The 19,821-nt window shown below is 42.7% G+C and overlaps 1 protein-coding gene across 1 annotated transcript in view; it reads right to left on the bottom strand.

The window, feature by feature from the left end:
• Positions 1 to 293: 293 nt before the first annotated feature.
• Positions 294 to 19,821, bottom strand: part of MB21D2 (Mab-21 domain containing 2) — a 120,765-nt gene continuing 101,237 nt past the window's right edge. The window contains exon 2 of the mRNA XM_080655965.1: positions 294 to 3,117. Coding sequence (XP_080512091.1) covers positions 1,853 to 3,117 — 1,265 coding nt within the window. The 3' untranslated portion in view covers positions 294 to 1,852. The remainder of the gene's footprint in view (positions 3,118 to 19,821) is intronic.

The raw sequence follows: 19,821 nt of genomic DNA, 5'->3' as shown, positions 1-19,821 counted from the left end.
CTGAAAATTACTGTTGGGATTACTAATAAGAAAATATTTTTCAACCCTAGCTAGTTTGGCTCAGTGGCCTGCAGACTGAAGAGTCCCAGCTTTGATTCCGGTCAAGGGCACATGCCCATGTTGTGGGCTCAATCCCTAGTAGGAGGAGTGCAGGAGGTAGCCAATCCATGATTCTCTCTCATCATTGGTGTTTCTATCTCTCTCTCCCTCTCCCTTCCTTTCTGAAATCAATAAAAATATATTTAAAAATAGTTTCCATATTACAAACTAACAATAGCAACAACAACAAAATTCCAAGGCCAGTATGTTTCTTTTATTATGATTTTTTTGTGTGTTTGACTTAAGATGGTTGAAGGATTTCATTTTCATTTATAAACATTACATTAATTCCCATGCAAAAACCCAGGACCGCATATGCCTGATTTCAATCAAACCTGTAGGTCTGGACATTCAGGATCAAAACCAAAATGTTGCTTGACCTTTCCAGTAGTAGACCTCATGGTCATCTTTGAGAGATCAGCAGGCCCCCTGACCTCTCAAACACAATGGCAATGAGTCCATACAAAAACGGAGCCAATGCCTTGTGGCACCAAAACCCGGCAGGAAACTTTGTTCATGAAGACGGGATAGCTCTACTCCAGGGCTGGTGCCCACAGACATGTCCTGTTTCCTGCTCTATAGCAAAGTCTGTTTTGGAACAAGCATGATATCTTCTATTTGGGGATTATAAATTCTTCCTGCCAGTTTTCCTCAAAACTTTCAGTAGAAGCAAAAAGACTTTACAAAAAAAGCTTACCTCTATAACCCCCAAAGAAATACATACAAAGACACCTATTCTATCAAGTATATATTTTACCCAGCTTCAGATAAAGTCACTCAGCAGGTATAAAGCTTTAAAAACTTCTTTCAGTAAGATAGGAACCAGGTATATCAAAGATGGCAAAACAGAAGCCCATAATTAAAGGAGGACTAAAGAAATGTAAAGAATCATTCCATTGATTGCAAGAAATGGGCTAAATTAAAAAAAGTATGATAGCATTTCAACAGAGGATGTCAATTTATATTGAAACACACACATTGGAACTCTGACAATGTCAAAGATTTCATTAGTGCAAATAACAATTATAATGGTATGTTCTTTAATAAGATTTAAATAAGGCTTCAAATAATTACATATACTGAAACTACCATTTGGGAACCTTAATTCTGTTTGGAAAGTTGTCAAGCATACCCTCCAAACCATCCAAAGTTCTGATTTGAGGATGATTACATTCAATGAAGTTGCTCCAAAACAGAATTTGTAGCATTATCACTTTCAAAGTCGACAGTTTGGTGGGAAGGGGAAACTACTCTGGCCACTGGTCAGAAGAATTCGATCCAGCTAGCATACTGGGTAGTTCCCAGGTTCAGGTGACTCCCAAATATCTGTAGTGAAGACAGCTCATTAAAAAATAATAATAATAAAATGAAACAAAAAATAATAGAATCCTTAGGTGTCAGAATGAGGTCTGTTTCTCTATCCCCATTAACAAATTTGCACAAAGTATGAAACAGAAAAAAGCAAGAGAATTCATGGGCACCTCAGTCTATGGCTCAAGTTCTCCTTAAAAAACAAAACAAAAATGAACTATGTGACAAGAACTATGAACAGTAAACAAAACCAGAGGCAGCGTATGAAATAGTAATATACTGTTTCAGAGCCTGCACCGCCCTGCAAAACAGGAGACTTCCAATGTGTTCCTAACAGATCCAATCTAGGTTGGATGTGTAGAAAACGGAAAGACAGCGGCACAGACCACAAGACACATGATGCAAGTTTTAGAATCAGGAAAAACAAAAGGCAGCAAAATGCTCAGAAAAATTTATCATCAATTCTGAAATGGGGCCTTGTGACATCATCAGGGTTAATAAAGACAGAGATGGACTTCCCCGGGTTCTCAGTCACTAGCTGCTGCAGTTTTTTGGCCAAACGGTCATCAGGCTGGTTGGGGTCCCCTCCGTCCGACTGTGGGGAGGGGATGCTGGTGGTGCTCCCCCGCCTCTGCAGCTCCAGCGTCAGCCGGTTGGCGGCCTTGACATGCTCGATGGCCGTGCGCAAGTGCTCTGCAGGGTCAGAGCGGACGGAGGACAGCTTGCGCGCCTGGAGCATGACCGTCTCCTCCGACAGGTGCTCCAGCATGTTGCACTGAGGGATGAAGTAGTTGGGACACATTTTGTTGACCAGACAGTGCTGCAGGTCATCAATGAGGCCCAGTAAAAAGTGGGCTGCATAGTCTTCTTGAGCCAAGTAGTTGGCAGGAAGTCTGTCGCAGGCCCAGAGCATCATGCTCCGCAGGTGATAGGGGCTAATAGCTTTGGGCCGGGACAGGAGTTTAATGATGATGGCTTTGCAGGCCTGATAGGCCTGCATGAGGCTGCTAGAGATGCACTTCTTCAGCTGCACCTCGCTCCTGGCAAAGGACAGCCGCCACTCATTGTCCTTCTTACCCTTGTAGGAGCAAGCAGGCACCAAGTAAAACCCACTGATGACCTCTTCCTCTGTGATCTTCCCATCCCAAAAGTGGTTCTCCATGAGCCAGCTCTGGGCCACTGCAGGCCAGCCTTTGAAAGACACCACAGGGACAATATCGTACAACATGCGGCTGCTCCCCACACCCAGAATGATGGAGATGATGGTCCCATTCTTTTCTACCTTCTCCACCTTTGGCATCCCTCGCTGGGGTTTCTTCTGTATCTCTGATAGGACGATGCTGATGGAGTCATAGAACCAGTCGGCCACTTTGGTTGGGGAGAAGAAGTAGTTGGTGGCACCATTGATGTGATCCACGATGGTGCAGCAGTCTTTCCATTTACTGATCGTCCCCTCATCAAAGAGCCGGAGGCTCAGCCAAGAGTGGCACAAGGCTGAGTGGCGCATATCGAGTGTCACAGGCTGATTACGGTCATGCAGCTTAAGGGCTGGCACCAGAAGGGTAAAGTCCATATCGTAGTCAGTCCCCCGGGCATAGATATTAAGCTCATCCAAGTCCAGGTCCACCACGCCTTCCCGGACTCCCCCAGAAAGCAGCAGGTACTCATTGGCCACTGGAAGTTTTTGGTCCAGCTTCTGCACCATTCCTAGAAACAGGAAGAGAAAGTACTATTACAGGAAGCACAGACACAAGAGGCTTATGCATCAGTACAGAATGTGTGGAGCCTCCAAAACCACTGCTCATTGTTAGTAAAAAATCAAATCTTAGGGTCCTGCACAGACGCAGCTTGAGTCCACTCTTTTCCAAGCGGGAGAATTATGATAGATTTTTCTCTCAGTGGCAGCAGTATCACTTTCAACCATAAATTCCTCTTTCCCCAGTCATGACCTGGACTAATGGTATTGCCACACTCAGTCACCAGGCTGAAACCTCAGTAAGCTTCAACTCTTCCTTCCCGGTTCTCCATCTCTGTTGCCATCAGACAAAGTCAGGCTCTCTGGTCTCTTGCCAAAGCAGTCTCCTCCCCCAGGCTCTCCCTGCTTAAAACAGTTCTCTACACCAGCAAAGGACACTGTGGGCTGTGGACACTGGACGTGGGACACTTTCTGAGGGCAGTGAGGTCACAATTCTTTTCATTGTGCTAAGACATTGTTTGTCTTTTCACTGTGTTCACACTTGAACTGATAGTATAAAAGCAATTGGAGGGCAAAGCTGCTTAGTACTAGTCAAGACAATGGCACCCAACTGCATGAGCAGTCACTGGATTCTGTGGATTCTGTGCACTAGCATTAAAAAAAAAATCCAGTTGCACTTAAGAAAATCCTTAATGGAAACAAAAAGATAGGTTTTGTTAAATACCAACTCTTGAGCTACCTTTCTTATATCCAGATACCCTGTGTGAGGAAATGGGAAGTAACTGTAAAGCACTTCCTAGTCATACTGAAACACAAAAGCTGTCTTTAGCCCTAACCGGTTTGGCTCAGTGGATAGAGCGTTGGCCTGCAGACTGAAAGGTCCCAGGTTCAATTCCAGTCAAGGGCATGTACCTGCGTTGTGGGCACATCCCCAGTGGGAGGTGTGCAGAAGGCAGCTGATCGTTGTTTCTAACTTTCTATCCCTTTCCCTTCCTTTCTGTAAAAAATCAATAAAATATATTAAAAAAAAAAAAAAAAAGCAGCTGTCTTTAAGGAAAGCACTCATGTGCCCTGGCTGGGTAGCTCAGCTGGTTAGAGCACTGTCCCAATATACCAAGGTTTCCAGTTCTATCCCCAGTCAGGGCACACACAAGAATCAACCAATGAATGCATCAATAAGTGGAACAACAAGTCAATGTTTCTCTCTCTCTCTCTCTCTCTCTCTCTCTCTCTCTCTCTCTCTCTCTGTCTCTGTCTCTCTCTCTCCCCTATCCTATCATCTCTCTCTAAAATCAATCAGTAAATAATTTTAAAAAGTAAAAGAAAAGCACTCATGTGACTCTGAGTTGTGGCCTAAATTGGCTGATTTGCTCAGGGAACACCATTTTACTTTAAAAACAATTGACAAACTATGGATATTCAGACAGTTATTTGATAGACATTTTCATTAAAAATGACCAAAATTAGCCTGTCTTCATGAAAACGACTGAAGTACTTATTGACATAAAAAAATGGAGCTTTCAACAAAAATATTAATTTTTAGAAAACTCATCACATCATGAACTTAACATCTTTCCAAATAGTATACTTTTCTGATGAGACTGGTGGTAATGTAACAGATGTGACTTTTTTATGATATTCTGAGCTATTTGAGAAAGAGAACCATGTCTTCAATTTGTATTAAGCAGGCCCAGGGGTCTGCATCCAGTAGGCACACAACTGAAGCTATGGCTGAACGACAAATGGCTAGATGGGATGAACAGGGCTTAAACATGAAGTGCTGAGATAAAGGCTAGACATAAGTGACCGTTCTACCAACAACATGCAAATTCCCCTCCCTGCCCCCTGTCTTTTATAATACATTTACTTGTACTTTATTAGGGGACAGACTACCAGCATCACTCTCTGTGATTTATTTAACAATTTTCCCCACAGATTACAAAGAACTACTACAAACTCATTACATTATTCACTGAAATTACCTTTAATCAACATCATTTGTTATTCATAGGACAATCCCAATGCAAATAAATAAACCATTTATATGTATTTATGCTAGCACAGTATTTCAGAACTTAACACTCATTTATAAAAAAAGTTCTCATTTTCATTCCTTAAAATCCTATCTTTCAAACAACAGTAACCATGAAAAAGTCTTTTATTTAGTACCATTTCCTTCCACACAGATTGAAATACATAGCAAGCTATCACTTTCTTTTTAAAGCAATCAATATGTTATCCAATGTTAAAGAGTCAAGGATTTATCAAAAAGAAAATCAGTGTACCTGACTTTTTGGGCTCTTTCTCACACACCCAGCTCCTTCTTCAATAAAGAATGGCTTATCTCAGCTACCAGGAGTGCTGTCAGTGTAACACCTTAATGATTGTGTCAGCTGCAAAGAGCCACCTCAACCACAGTCCTGTCCTGCTGTTGGGATGGGGTGGGGTGGAGGTACACCTCCAATAATTGATCGACATGGGAGGGCCCCAGTTCAGGGTACTCTGAAGAGTCATCTGAATCCAGAGTTCCTTAAGGCTGACAGTGGGCCTGCAGGAAAATCCATCTTCTCCCTCTGCTTGATACTGCTTCCTCCCCTCTCGTCCACAGACGCAGAGCCCAGGGCTGCTCCTTACTAAATATCCTAACTCCATCTCAGGGGCTGCTTCCTGAGGAACCTGATTTAAGACACTACCATACTTAAAAAAATTTTTTTTAAAAAGCGGGAAAAATAAAAAAGACACTAACATACTACCCCAATCCAAAACAGTCTTCCCTACAAATCGTCATGGAAGATTCCCGTTCCTTGTTTTTTAAAAGCCAAACCAGGATTTAAAATTATATAAAACTAGGGCCCCAGTGCACAAATTTGTACACTTTGAAAGGAACTGTGGGCCGCGAGGCTGTGGTAAGCTCAGGGGCGGGTCTTGGCCCATCCTCCGAGACCCTGCCTGGCCCCTCCCACTGTGGCCCCCAGCCCCCTGTCTGCTGGCAGCCCCGCTCCCGCCATTGCCACTCCCACATGCTGATGGCACCGGCCCCACTCACAACCACTGATGGCGCGGAGCAATTGGGGCCAGTGCCAGCAGCGGGTGCAAGCAGGGACAGCACTCTCAGCGGATGTGAGCAGCAGCTGCCGATTGCCCCTCAGGGCTGGCAGTCGCCACTCACACCAGCTGATGGCAGCGAGTGATCGGGACCGGCGCCGGGCACTGGCAGCGGGTGCAAGCGGTGGCTCCAGTGCCAGCTGCAGGTGTAAGTGGGGCCAGCAGTGGCAGTGGGTGCAAGCGCTGGGCAGGACAGCGGTGCGCTGGAGCAAAGAATTTTTAGTAACCACCAGAGGCTCACCCCAATGACAGGGACCGGCGCCCCACCTTGGTCTGGTGCCCCCAATCACCTGCTCCATCATCCCACCACATCCAATGCCTGCCATGTTCCGCACACGCCCCCTGGTGGTCAGCGCATGTCATAGTGACCGATTGTTCAGTTGTTCGGTTGCTCTGCTGTTCAGTCTATTTGCATATTAGCCTTTTATTATATAGGATTATGTAAACACCAAGACAAAGACTCATTTCTTAATTGTCCCCATGTTTCAGTATCCACCTCATCATTACAATGGCACAAATACTACCACCCCAAGTTGCAGCTTAGAGATGTGAGGATAAATTAGATTGACTTCTAAGAAGCCAGCATAGATTATGAAAATCATTTTCACTATTTTATAGAGTTATATGTAGGTACTGTTCCTTTAAAAGAGAAACATTTGATAATGAAATAATTTACTCCTCTTTATTTCAAATATTCTTTCATTCTAGCATTTGAAGTGCCATGAACATAAATGGGAAAAATCATAAAATGCTGTACTGTGATTAGTGATTAAAACCTAAATCAATTAGAAGTGGTGGTGTTATTTGGGTACAACACTTGTTATCTCCTCCTAGGCATAAATAAGTCAACGTTCTGTATATCCTTTTGCATAGATGGGATCAAACTGGCTCTGAGCACATGAGCTAGATCCTATCTTTACAACCAGAATAACTCCTGCAGTACTGGCTGGGGAATAATTTGCTTACAAATGTGCCTCTGAATTTTGCCTTTGATTGTCACAAATTTGGATTGTCACAGGTGAGAAAAGCTAAAACTCCCTTCTGCCCTCTGCTGGATTCAAGAAGTTATATTTTTCTACTTACTACACACTAGAGAACTCCCTCTTTCCTCCCAATTGCTGCTGATGCACCTAGGTAAAATGTTGGCCCTTCTTTCAAAAAAGCCATATCAAGTATTTGCCTAAATGCTAACATTGAGGAGTTAGGGTAATTTTGGACACCTCTTATTCCTTTAAAGTACAGAGAGAACTTTAGCAGCAAATAGAATATGGCTGAGACTCATTTGCTAAGCTCCTAGAAGTTAGAAACCAAGTCCCTAAGGCCACACTGTTCTGGAAGCTAATCCCTTGTGATCCACTTTTACATTTACCCTGCCAGGGCCCATTAGTCTGCAGTTTTATAATTTGGTAACACAAACTGGAGCCTTCCCCAGCATTACGCAAATTCAAATTCAAGTGCCCGTCTTGAAAACTTTCCTGGGCCACGTTTAAGTGAAAATGAGCTGACATCAGCTATTACAGCAGATGGGTTGCCATGCAACTAAAACACAGACAGGGCCTGGGAGGGAAAAAGAGGAGGAAAAAATGCAGTTATACACTTTGGCTGTGATCAGTTCCAGGGAGTGCCACCTCTGAACTGATCCAAGGATTTTTGTGCATTGCAGGAGGGTAAGATCAAGTGACTCCGCCTGTTTTGGCTATTAGTAAATTATCCAACAAAAGGAAAAAGCACACAGACCACTGAGCTTGTTACAGCAAAGAAAAGGAGATATGGCTAAAGAGCTTATTCCTCTGGGTGGGTCTCTTGTTTTCATAGAAGATTTTCATATATCTGCTCTTAAACCACAAAGTAAAACTGCCTCAATTCCTGTAACTAATTCCTTGATTTCAGTTTATTTCATAATTTCTACTTAAGAAGACCTTCCTATTACTGGGGCCTCTTTGTTATCCACTTTGCTCTTTGCTGATTATCTTTATAATATCAAATACAGAATGGAACTCTGTCCCTGAGTCCTTTGTATTTTACTGAATTAAACTTTAGCACATTCCATTGACTTCAAATTACTAACCTCCATCACTCAAACACAGAATGTAGATAACTAACAACAGAGCACAAGAACTAAGTAATATTTGAAATCAGGCAGGTAGCTTAATAAATACTAAGTAGCTAAGTCAAATTAGTACTTACATAGATTCATTTAAAAAAAACAAAAAAAAACAAACCTAAATAGCTCAATAACATTTGCTGTTTTATAAGAAAGTGTTCTTTCTTTTGCCCCAATTTGTGGCAGACCAACAACAGCACTTATCATGGCAATGACTCTTCAATGGGACCATGCTGACAAAGTCCTTCTGTGATTCTGACTCTCCATCCCTCTAACCGTCGCAAGGAAGCAGTTTCCGTGGTTGTTAATAAACAATATAAAATCTTCCTATAAAAATATTATGGCCCTAGCCGGTTTTGCTCAGTGGATAGTGCATTGGCGTGTGGACTGAAGGGTTCTGAGTTCGATTCTGGTCAAGGACACATAACTCGCTTGCAGGCTCGATCCCCAGCCCTGGTTGGGGAGCGTACAGGAGGCAACCAGTCGATTTATCTCTCTCACATCGATGTTTCGCTCTCTCTGTTTCTACCCCTCCCTTACACTCTCTGAAAATCAATGGAAAAATATCTTCAGGTGAGGATTAACAACAACAACAAAAAAATTATGACTTATGATTGAAAGGGGTAAATATTTTTGCCAAGCTTCCCTGACGTTCTGAGAAGTAGGCATGGTCACCTTCTTCTAACAAAGTCACCCATTTATGGGTTTTTAATGTCCTCAATTTGGGGAATATTTTAACATTTCCCTCAGTCATGACCAGAAATCATATATATGAAGTCCCTCATTTTACAGGTGAAATAAAACTGAGGTTCAAAGAGGAAAAATAACTAATTCAAGGTCACACAGCCCTAGTGGCAGATTAATAGTGTTGTCTTATTTCCACATTTGTGGCAAAGGTCAAAATGCACATACATACTGTTCTACTAAGACAATGACCCAACTTATCACGAATTCGGAATGGCTCTAAAGGGAAGTGGCAGAGGTCACAAGGCAAAGTGCCAGCTTTGTGCTTCGTTGGTTAAAGCTGACCTTGGACAGGCAGCAGAACATGTCCGACCATCCCTATTTCCTATAAGAAAGAATGGACCTGCCCTGACTTGCAAGAAGCTGTTAGTACTGTGGTCCTAAACAAACATACTATTAGACACAAGAAATACTGAAGACAGATACCAATAGAGCGTCCCAGGTTTTCAATAATCTGCAGAGTGGACATTAATATCAACAATTATAGTAGTGTGTTTTATAAATCAAAGTCAGTTTTATTTGGCATAGTTTCTGAGATAATTGTATGTTATTTGATTTAAATCTTTTAGAAAATGGGTTAATTCATGTATGTTAATGACCTATTGACCAAATTATATATAGAGACAGAACTGATTCAAAAGATGCCTCCTCCTGCCCTGACCGGTTTGGCTCAGTGGATAGAGCGTCGGCCTGCGAACTAAAGGGTCCCAGGTTCGATTCCGTCAAGGGCATGTACTTTGGTTGCGGGCACATCCCCAGTAGGGGGCGTGCAGGAGGCAGCTGATCAATGTTTCTCTCTCATCTATGTTTCTAACTCTCTATCCCTCTCCTTTCCTCTCTGTAAAAAAATCAATAAAATATATTTTTTAAAAAAAGATGCCTTCTCCAATACGTGTTCCTTGATCTCTTCTCATTTTGACACTAATATGTGTGCAAGAGCATTGGAGTCAGAGTATGACAAGCTTAGCTTTGAATCCTATGTTTGTTATTTACTACTTAAGTAAGCCTGACATGTTATTTAACCTCTCTAAGTTTCCAATTCCTCATTTAAAACAAACCAAAACCCTACAAAATTGCCCTTTTAGGGTTGATATAAAATGTCTAAGCACATAATATTTAGTTATGTTTCCCATATGCTCTTCCCTTTCTCTACCACCTATGAAACTGATTAACCAAATAGCACCTAGTCCCCCAGATTTGTTTTGAAGATTTACCTGAACAAGATAACCTACCTAAAGCCTCCATCACACATAAGGCACACAAAACAGGTTAGATGAAGGGAAACGAATGTGCACTCTCTCCCTGGCCTGCCGCTGGCCTGGCAATGAATGGCAGCTCCGGTGGAGGCCATGGTAGAAGGCAGGCTGGATGCCAATGTCCTTGTTCCCTCAGGACCACTGCCCTGTGGAATGAGTAACCTGCCCCCCTCTATGAAGGGTCTTGATTTGAATTATTACTGCACTTTCTACACTTATTATGCCAATGGGCTGTGTTCACGGCTTATTTTCCCTCTTACATGAGATAACAATGTAAAGTATTTGGCACAGTAAACGGCAAAGAGGCTCGGCAAATGGATACAGAAATGCATCGGCGATGACCAGAGTACCTCTCTCCTCATCTTCAGAAGCAATAATCTTGTGATGGAGATGTTCCAAATAAGTCAACTGTCTCAATCTCCTCCGCCTGTGGCCCAGCTGAGTGTGGTTTACACTTTACATTCCTTTCTCATTGGGATGTATATGCACCACTCTCATATGTAAACAAAATTAATAATAATTCCTTATTATTATAGACTTCACTTGATTTGACCGTTTCCTTATATATGTGAACCTATGAATGTGGTCCAGGTGTGTGTGGAGGAGACACTGTTAATGCCCTGCCCTGCATTCCCAGCCCGCCCTTGACTCCACTTGCAGGTTTAGCAGGTGGTTTCCTGCCAGCTGGCAGCTTCTATCCCCATGGCCAGTGGTTCTGCTCCAGGAACTACCAGGACGTGTAGGGGTGTCAATGCAGGAGAACTGGCATCACTGGGGGCAACCCTCAACCGCCAGAGGACAGGAGTCAGTGGGCAAATGCCCGGCTTCTCTGGACTCTGGTGCAAAAAGTCTAAGATGGAAAAAAAGAAAAATTCTAAGATGGGCTCTGCATAACTTCCCAGGAGCTCTGTACACTCAGCTCAGTAACAGGCCCTTTACTGACTTTTCTTGCTTCTCAGTTTCAAATGCTCTGCTCCCTCACTTGTGCTTCTCAGTATTACCTCCCAAATGAACTGCCACATCATAGTGGTTCTCGTTTCTAAAACTCTGGGTGTGTGTGCGTGCGTGTGCGTGTGTGTACGTGCGTGTGTGTGCATGCGTGCGTGTGCACGTGTGTGTGTGTGTGTGTGTGTATCAGTGCTAGACAGGCTCATCTCTGCTAATAATTCTGGATGACATCATGATACCTCAGATGTATAATCGACCATAAGAACAAAAGCATAAGCCGATGGTACTGAATTACTTGCTCTTTCCCACATCAAGTCATAGATCTAGTATATGAATCTCACAAAACTAGATCTGAGCACTGTTCTCAAAAAGAGCTCATCAGCTTCTTCCAATCAGCAAACGTGTTTCCCAGTGCATTCAGAGTCAGCACGTGGCCTATTCAATTTCTGCTTTGTTGATAATCCAATTCCTCTCATTTCCCAGAGGACATTCTAAACCTCTTCCAGGTCTGGAGAACTTTGGACAGGTGTAAATTCATACATCGCTTAGAGACAGGCATTTCTTCCCCAAACTACAAAGAAAACAATGGGGAGCAAGGTTTGAGGAGAAGTTAAAACATAGGTAAGTCCAGCTTCCCAGTTTGAGTGAAGCATTGTTCAAATGGACTCTTCTCATTCATATGTAAACAACTTAAGCAATATTCAAAGACCAAAATACCATTTCTCATTTAGCCTCTGTTTGAGATTATTCTGCCTGTTTCTCTCAGTTGTGGGGGGAATGGGGGGGCAGTTCAAGTGACATATTTAATCTCTCCATTCAATGACCTTTGTCCATACTTTCTTTAGTGTATTATACTTGTTGACCTGTCAGTGTCCCTCTGTCTGATGACCAGTGGATTATCTCCAAAATTAGCACAACAGAAGTCAGTTGAAGGAAGTATAGCCTAAAGACAGAGTTTACGGGAATCATCCAGAATGAAACTGTCAGGGTGACATACTTAGATTGACACTGTCATTTCCAGACATAATGTGACTTCAGAGCAATTATCATATTACATGACAATCATATTACATACTCAGAAGAGATGGAAGGTAGAAGCTAGGAGTCTCTGTGGTAACTACACAAAGTTATCTCCTCTTGTTTTCTGAGCCTAATATAACTCTAGGACATTTCTCAAAGCACCAATTTTCAGTCAACAATCATAGCCAGAGACTAGGAGAAAAGTGACTATATAATTATACTGTGATCTGAGATCAAAGTCTAATACAAGATTTTTAAAAAACGATTATGACAGTACATATTCCCTTTGAGGTACAAGAACAGATTCTGTCTTCCTAAGCAACTCCCAGTAAGTGCCAGGAGAGGGCAGCCTCACTCCATTCATTTACTGGAAGATTCTAGCAGGGATCCAGTCATAAAATCCTAGAATAAAAGCTCTGGGGAAAGCAGCTTAGCAAGGACCTAAGACTATATTAAAAGCATCATCCCATGGCCTATTTGCCCCAGGTACCACCCAGTGACTCACAAATTTGCCTTTTGGTCTCCCACAGGAAATTTAGTAACTCAGGAGCTGACAGGTTCCAACTAGGCTGACTCAAGTCTGAAAGCTGCTTTGTCTGGGCAGGTAGTATGGTTGACAACTGATTCTCAGGGTGTATTGAAGACCCTGTCACAAGACACAGAATTTCAGCTCTCTCATTTGCTGCAGCTGAGATGAAAAAACAAAACAAAAACAAACAAACAAAAAACATGAATAAAGCTCCAGGTGCCAGGAAAAAGGGGGGAGAAAAGGCAGAATAAATAATCCCTGATTTATGAAGATGAGGCACTACTCTTTCTGCAGAACTAATTAGGACTATAAATAAATACATTGAAAGATTTTAGGAGTAAACATATATATATATATATATATATATATATATATATATATATATATATATATGTGTGTGTGTGTGTGTGTGTGTGTAAAGAGGTAATATGCAAATTAGCCAGGACGACGTAACAGTCACGACCAGCTCAGGAGGAGGCTGCGTGCGCAGATGGGCCCAGAGTGGAGACGCAGCACACTGGGCGGCCTGCCCCCGGCCCAGAGCAGAGACATAACACACAGGGGGACCCGCCCTCACTGGGAGACAGTGCGCCAGCAGTCCTGTCTCTGCGTGTGAGCTGCAGAGGAAACACTTTTTCTTACAGCTCATTGGCTAAGCTCCCTGTACGCCACTCGCAGTGCTCTTGGTAACTTGGGTAATAAAAATCCAAGAAGGTGATCTAGGGTTTTTCCACCTCACTCCTGGAGGAAAAAACAAAGGTCTGCTGCTGGAGGGGCTAAAAAATGTCATATCCTGCCCTAGCCGGTTTGGCTCAGTGGATAGAGCCTCGGCCTGCAGACCGCAGAGTCTGGGTTCCAGTCTGATCAAGGGCATGTACCTAGGTTGCAGGCTCCTCCCTGGCTGGGGCCCAGGTCAGGGCTCTTGCAGGAGGCAACCAATCGAAATGTCCTTCTCACATTGATGTTCCTGTCTTTCCCTCTCTCTTCCATGCTCTCTAAAAAAATCAGTGGAAAAATATCCTCAGGTGAGGATTAAAAACAAACAACAACAACAACAACAACAAAAAAAAAACAACAAAGAAAGAAATGTCATATCCTATGAAAGACACATCTTGAAAATGCCTAAAGAAAGTTGTCATTTTTTCGTGGTGAAGGGACTGGAGTCCATGTTGATGAAAACAACTTGGTGGCTGTGGTGGCTGGCAGTGGCAGCAGCAGCGGGGTGATGGGGGTGGCGCCTTCCCCAGATCAGCCAGTCGCCCCCTGCAGAGGGCCATCAGTAGGACATCCCCTGAGGGCTCCCAGCCTGTGAGAGGGAGCAGGCTGGGCTGAGGGATCCCCTCCCCCAGTGCACCAATTTCATGCACCGGGCCTCTAGTATGATTAATAAAAAGGAAATTGATTTTTTTAAAACCTGGCTTCAATCAATAAACTCAAAACAAACACTGCTTTACATTGCATGATGCTCTGCAGTTTCTAGAGAACGGCCATAGTCACTTTCTCACTTGTTCTCAGCAACAATTCTGCAAAGAGCACTTATAGTTCCCATTGCACAGATGTGGAAACTGACTAGCTCACTTAAGTGCACAAAATAGCCACATAGTTCTTTGGCTTACCCTAGACTGACAACTAGTCTGACCACACACTATTATTTTGAAGGAAGGAAGAATATCTCTTGGATTCTTCACTAGGTTATTAATAGGTTTCTTGCAGGAGGAACAGAAAGGGCAAGAAAGGGCTCAAAATGCAAAGTTGCAATCTAGAGATGGCAAACCTAGAGGTCTCAGGTATGCGTACACTGACTGGGGTACTGACAAGATGACACTCATTCTTTATGCCGGCAAAATAAACACATATCACCCCTAGAAAATAAATTGTTTTACGTGTCAAATCAACAGTTATTAATCAATTTTCCATGTGACACATTGCTGTAATACCTAATATATTAATAATGATAACCTATATTATCTTTATCTTGATTTAAATAAATGTTATTTCAAACACTAATATCCTCAATCAAATTTCCAAACAACAAAGTAGTAACATTCAATAAGTCTGCTATTTCAAAAAATAACTGTTAAGAAGTCATAAAGTTTTCCATTGTATGAAGCTTGAATGTTCCCCATAAAATTTCTGGTCAGTACAACTACAACCATACTCAAAATGTAAGGAAGGGCTAAAGGATCAAATAAATGTTTCCCAGGAAAAAAGACATGTAAAGAGGTACTGACAGCCTGAGAGACCAATGAAGAACAGGCTCTACTTCTGAGTCACAATTCTCCACCTGATCCTTCATTGCTTTCCAGTATCCTGGTAAAAGCACTTTATTGTTTGAGCTTGAAAATGTTCACATCAAAAGAAACCAGACTCAAAAACAAACCAATCAAAGCCCTGTGGGGAAGTTGAAGTTTGCAATCTGAAAGCATGAGTAAAGCATTTGAAAGAGGGACAAATTGTTGCAGTGTTTTCAAACCCATGCCTGCACAATAAGGAAGGAAAGTCAAAAGAAAATCTCTTCATGCTGAAGTGGGAAAGTGGTATTTTGAGAGATGGCTTCTTACTCCTACTTTTCCTCCAACCATCAAAACATGGAGCAAGAATCAGTGGATTGGGGTAAAAATGGGAACTCAATACCTTAGCCAGAAACTGTGTACTAAAACGGTACCTAGTTATTATTTTTAACTTTACAGCATTGAAGGATGCTGTTTGAATCAGTTGCCAATTCTGTAACTCTTGGACTCCCGTGGATGAAATTTATACCCTCCACAAAACATGAATGAGTCATGGATTACTGAAGCCAGAACTGACTTTCAAGGTTATGTACTCCAACTGTCATGGTCCAGACCAGGTTGCTGAAGCCCAAAAGCCAAAGGTGACAACATACACAGCATATCACCTGGCCCAGGTGCTAAGAAGAGAATCCAAAATCCTGATCCCCAATCCAGGGTTCTTTCCACTCTACCTGCTTATATCCAAGGATCTCTAACCAAGGGGCCTGGGGAAAATATAGGTCCCATAGCCGATCCCAGAAGGACCCAAGCATCATCTCTAAGGAGACATGTGTGTTTTAATCCAGCAATATGAATGTGTTTAAAAACTGAGACTGTCTGCTCCTTCCCTCAGTTTCAAAGCAGAAGTTTAATTGCGTGGACTCAAGAAAGACAAAGCTGTCAAATTAGAGGGAGGGCCTCACTGTACAGTAAATCTCTAAAATTTTCAAGAGCTGAGATTACATATTCTTCAACTCAGGAAAGACAACTTTGGCAGAACTTTTGGAACCATGACAGTAATTGAGAATCAGGAAAGATATGCCATCTCTCATTCCTCTCAACGGGAGACAGATTAATATCCCCACTCCCCAGCTATTTATTTTGCTTTGAATGAAAATGATCTCCAGATATTTTTTTTTCATACCTTCTATCTCCCTCTACCTAGCAGATAGTGGCTGCTTTTTGTCTTCTTTTCAATCTTAAACTTGGACAAAGCAGTTATATAATCAACCAAGAATCCTTAAGGGCTCCTGGCACCCACCAGCCCTCCCCTGGGAGCACATATGTGGGTTAGTGCATATCAGCTGTGGGGCAGACTTGGCAGTCCAGCAATAAACCTGTGGTGATGGGCACAACCACAGCCCAGTCCTTGAAACCAAAGATCACACAGTTTGAATAGAAGTATACAGTTTCCAAAGCTATCAACTGCCTGGACGTGAACCTAGGCATGATGGATTAAATACAGACACCCATGTTCAAACAGTCCCTTCCAAAAATTCAGTCAGATTAGGTTTTATAGTTGGGTGAGAAAAAGACTAACTGACAAGCATTCTGTTGAAAGATGGCACTTGTGAGAAAGGTCATTAAATGACTCAAACACAAGTGCAATGTGAATTTGAGATGCAGAAATCCCATTTTTAAGTTAGTGACCAAAAATGGCATTTATGCACAGCCCCAAGTCTGGTCATAAGAGTAACATTCAGATGAAAAATTCAATAATTCCATTAAAACAGGGGAAGGGTGTTCGGAGAGAAACCCTCCAACAAAACCAAGGCAAAGTTTTCAGTGAGTCCACTAGAGGTCATGCCTTCCTAGTTTTTCTTTTCAGTTATTGAGCAGGCTCTATCTAAAAAAGTAAAGAGAGGAAAAGGGCCTGAAGATTGAATACCTGTTTTTTGGTTGTTAATCCTCACCTGAGGATATTTTTCCGTTGGTATTTAGAGAGAGTAGAAAGGAGCAGGAGAGACAGAGAGAGAAACATCGGAGACGCAGAGATTGGTTGCCTCCCACATGCAACATGACCAGGAGCGGGGAGCAAGCCTGCAACCGAAGTACATGCCCTTGACTGGAATCAAAACCCAAGACCATTCAGTCCAAAGACCGACTCTCTATCCACTGGGCCAAACCAGGTAGGGCTGAATACATATTTTTTTAAATTCATACCTAATCTTACTGACATGTTTTCAAAGTAACTCAGACATGAATTTGGGTTTCAGAAACAGTGCTTCTCACTGATGAAACTCAAATGCCCACACGCTGTTTGCAGCAATCCTATTGGAAAGGTGGATGTCATACAACCATTGATATAATTCCATTGCTTTGGGATGAAAAAAGGCATATGGAAAAGAAAGAAATCCTAAGAGATAATGTGGATAATGTGATGGAGAGATTATGCATTTAGGATCCAGAAAGCTTGAATGCGAAACCTAGCTGCTGCACGATGTTTAGCTATACGACATTTTGATAAGCTGATTTTTTTTGAAACCTTAGTTTCCTCATTAAAAAAAAAAAATGATGACAATGCTACCTCTCTCACAAGGCTATTATGAGATGTGACTGAGACAGGTACATAAAGCTACCAATACAGTTGCTGGAACTTTACAGATGTTGAGAAAAATGTACTTTTTGTAAAATAGCATTCTGTTCACACATCTGTAGGTGAATCAATAACACTGGTTTTTAATGTTGCTACTTGGGCCTGTGACTTTTTTTTTTTTTTTAAGAAATAGTCCAGTGTTTATCTATCCAACCACTTCCCTCCATCCCTTGTTTTTGTCATCTGATTTTAGTACCCCCATGCTTGTAACTGTCAAGCAATGTGGGCTGAATGAGTGAGAGCTCATGGCTACTCTGCCAGCTTCTAAGTGATAGGATACACTTTAATGAAAGGTTACCACAAAGTAGCTGGCTGGTGGAAGTGACAAGGAGAGGGAAAAGAGTGAGGAAGGAAAATAGGAGGAAGAGTAAAAGGCAGATTTACATGGTCAGTTTATAATACCATTGTCCCAGTTCTCTGATCAATTTGATATATGAGCAAAATGTAGTGAAACCCCGAACAGTGAACAGATTCCACGCCGTTACCACGGTAGTTCTCTAGCATGCAGAATCACCAGAGAAACTGTTAAACACAGACTGCCAGGCCTCAGCCCCCAAAGTGTCTGGTTCAGTGGGTCTGGTTGGGCCTGGGAATCTGCATTTCTGACAGGTTTCCAGGTGACTCTGATGCTGCTGATTCAGGACCACACATTGAGAACCACTGGTTTGCCACAGCGCAGAATTCACAATGCAGCTGTGGGAAAGAACTGGAATCAGAATGAGAAAAGAAACCTAGGCTCTGGTCCTGATCTTCTTCCATGTATTCACCGTGTGGCAGGGGAGGTCACACCTGTCATGTCTCCATTTGCTCACCTGTAGAGAGGAGCAATGTCTCTCTACCAATGAGGTCACATGGGGGTCAAAAGAAGAAAAGGGTCAATTAAAACTTTGAAAACTTAGAAAATGCTCTGTAAGAACCAAGTATCATGACCAACAATTCCAAATAGCCTATGAGAGTTCCTGTGAGTTGTCAACTTTCTGCATCAGGGAGCCCAGATTTCTGGCCAAGTATTCATGGGTGTGTCTGGAAGGGTGTTTCTGGGCAATACTAGCATTTGAATCTGTGGACTCGGTAAAGTAGGCCACCCTCCCCAGAACTGGTGGGCATCAGCCAATTGCTTGATGGCCTGAATAAAACAAAAAGGCAGAGGTACAGGAATTCAAATTCAACCTGCCCCCCCCCCCTTTTTTTTCCTAACTCGCTCCTTGAGCTGGGTCCTCTCATCTCCTAGTCTCTCTTGCGCTCAGACTGGGACTCACACCACTGGCTCCCCTGGCTCCCTGGCCTGTGAACTCAGACTGATGACACCACCGGCTTTCCTGGGTCTCCAGCCTGTAGACAGCAGATAGTGGGACTTCTCAGCCTCCATAATAGCATGAGCTGATGCTCATAATAAAACTCCTTTTTGTCCCATTGGTTCCGTCTCTCTCAATAACTCTAATATAAACCAAGTTACTTAAAATATTTTCTGAAGATCAGAAGTGACAGTCCTTCCTAGTTTCTAGTCTGGGTTCTGCCACTGACCTACCCTGCACACACACTTGACCTTTTTGGGGGGCCATAGTTTTACATCTAGCAGAGGCTTTAGAGATAAGATGATTTCTCAGGTGTTTCCAATTTAAAAATGCTATAGTCCTATGATCAGGACATGACCAGGGATTGGGGCTCAGGTGGCAGGTCTGTCAATAGAGGGAACACCCTCTCTCCCCTCCCAGAACTGAGGGCAACCTGTTTGCATGGATCACCCAGCAGTAACCCCAGGGTCAAAAGATTGTCCACATTTTAGTATAGACCAATCACAGAATCCAAGTGTAGAAAATGGACCTCTGTGATCCATCTCCAGCAAGGTTGGCTTTTGATGAAATTTGCTGAATTTCCCAGGCAAGCAGAATGTAGGGAGGAGGGAAGAGGACATAGGAACAAAGAACTGTGGGCATGAGCCAGCATCATGGTGAAAACCCCCAAGGCGGCTGCCCCAGCTAGACAGGGGAAGGTGGAGGCAGTTAGAAAGGCCTCAGCCCAATTTTTTAAATGGCCCAATGGGAGACAGCAATTCTTAGGTGAACTATGAGGAAATAGGTGACCCCATAGTACTCAGCCAATGAGGAACCAGAGAAGGGACTGAATAAATAGACTGTTCACT

Source organism: Plecotus auritus (assembly GCF_963455305.1).
Source record: "Plecotus auritus genome assembly, chromosome: 2".
In the NCBI taxonomy this organism is placed as follows: domain Eukaryota; kingdom Metazoa; phylum Chordata; class Mammalia; order Chiroptera; family Vespertilionidae; genus Plecotus; species Plecotus auritus.
The sequence above is the reverse complement of the archived record's forward strand: the minus strand, read 5'-3'. Positions and strand labels throughout refer to the sequence as shown.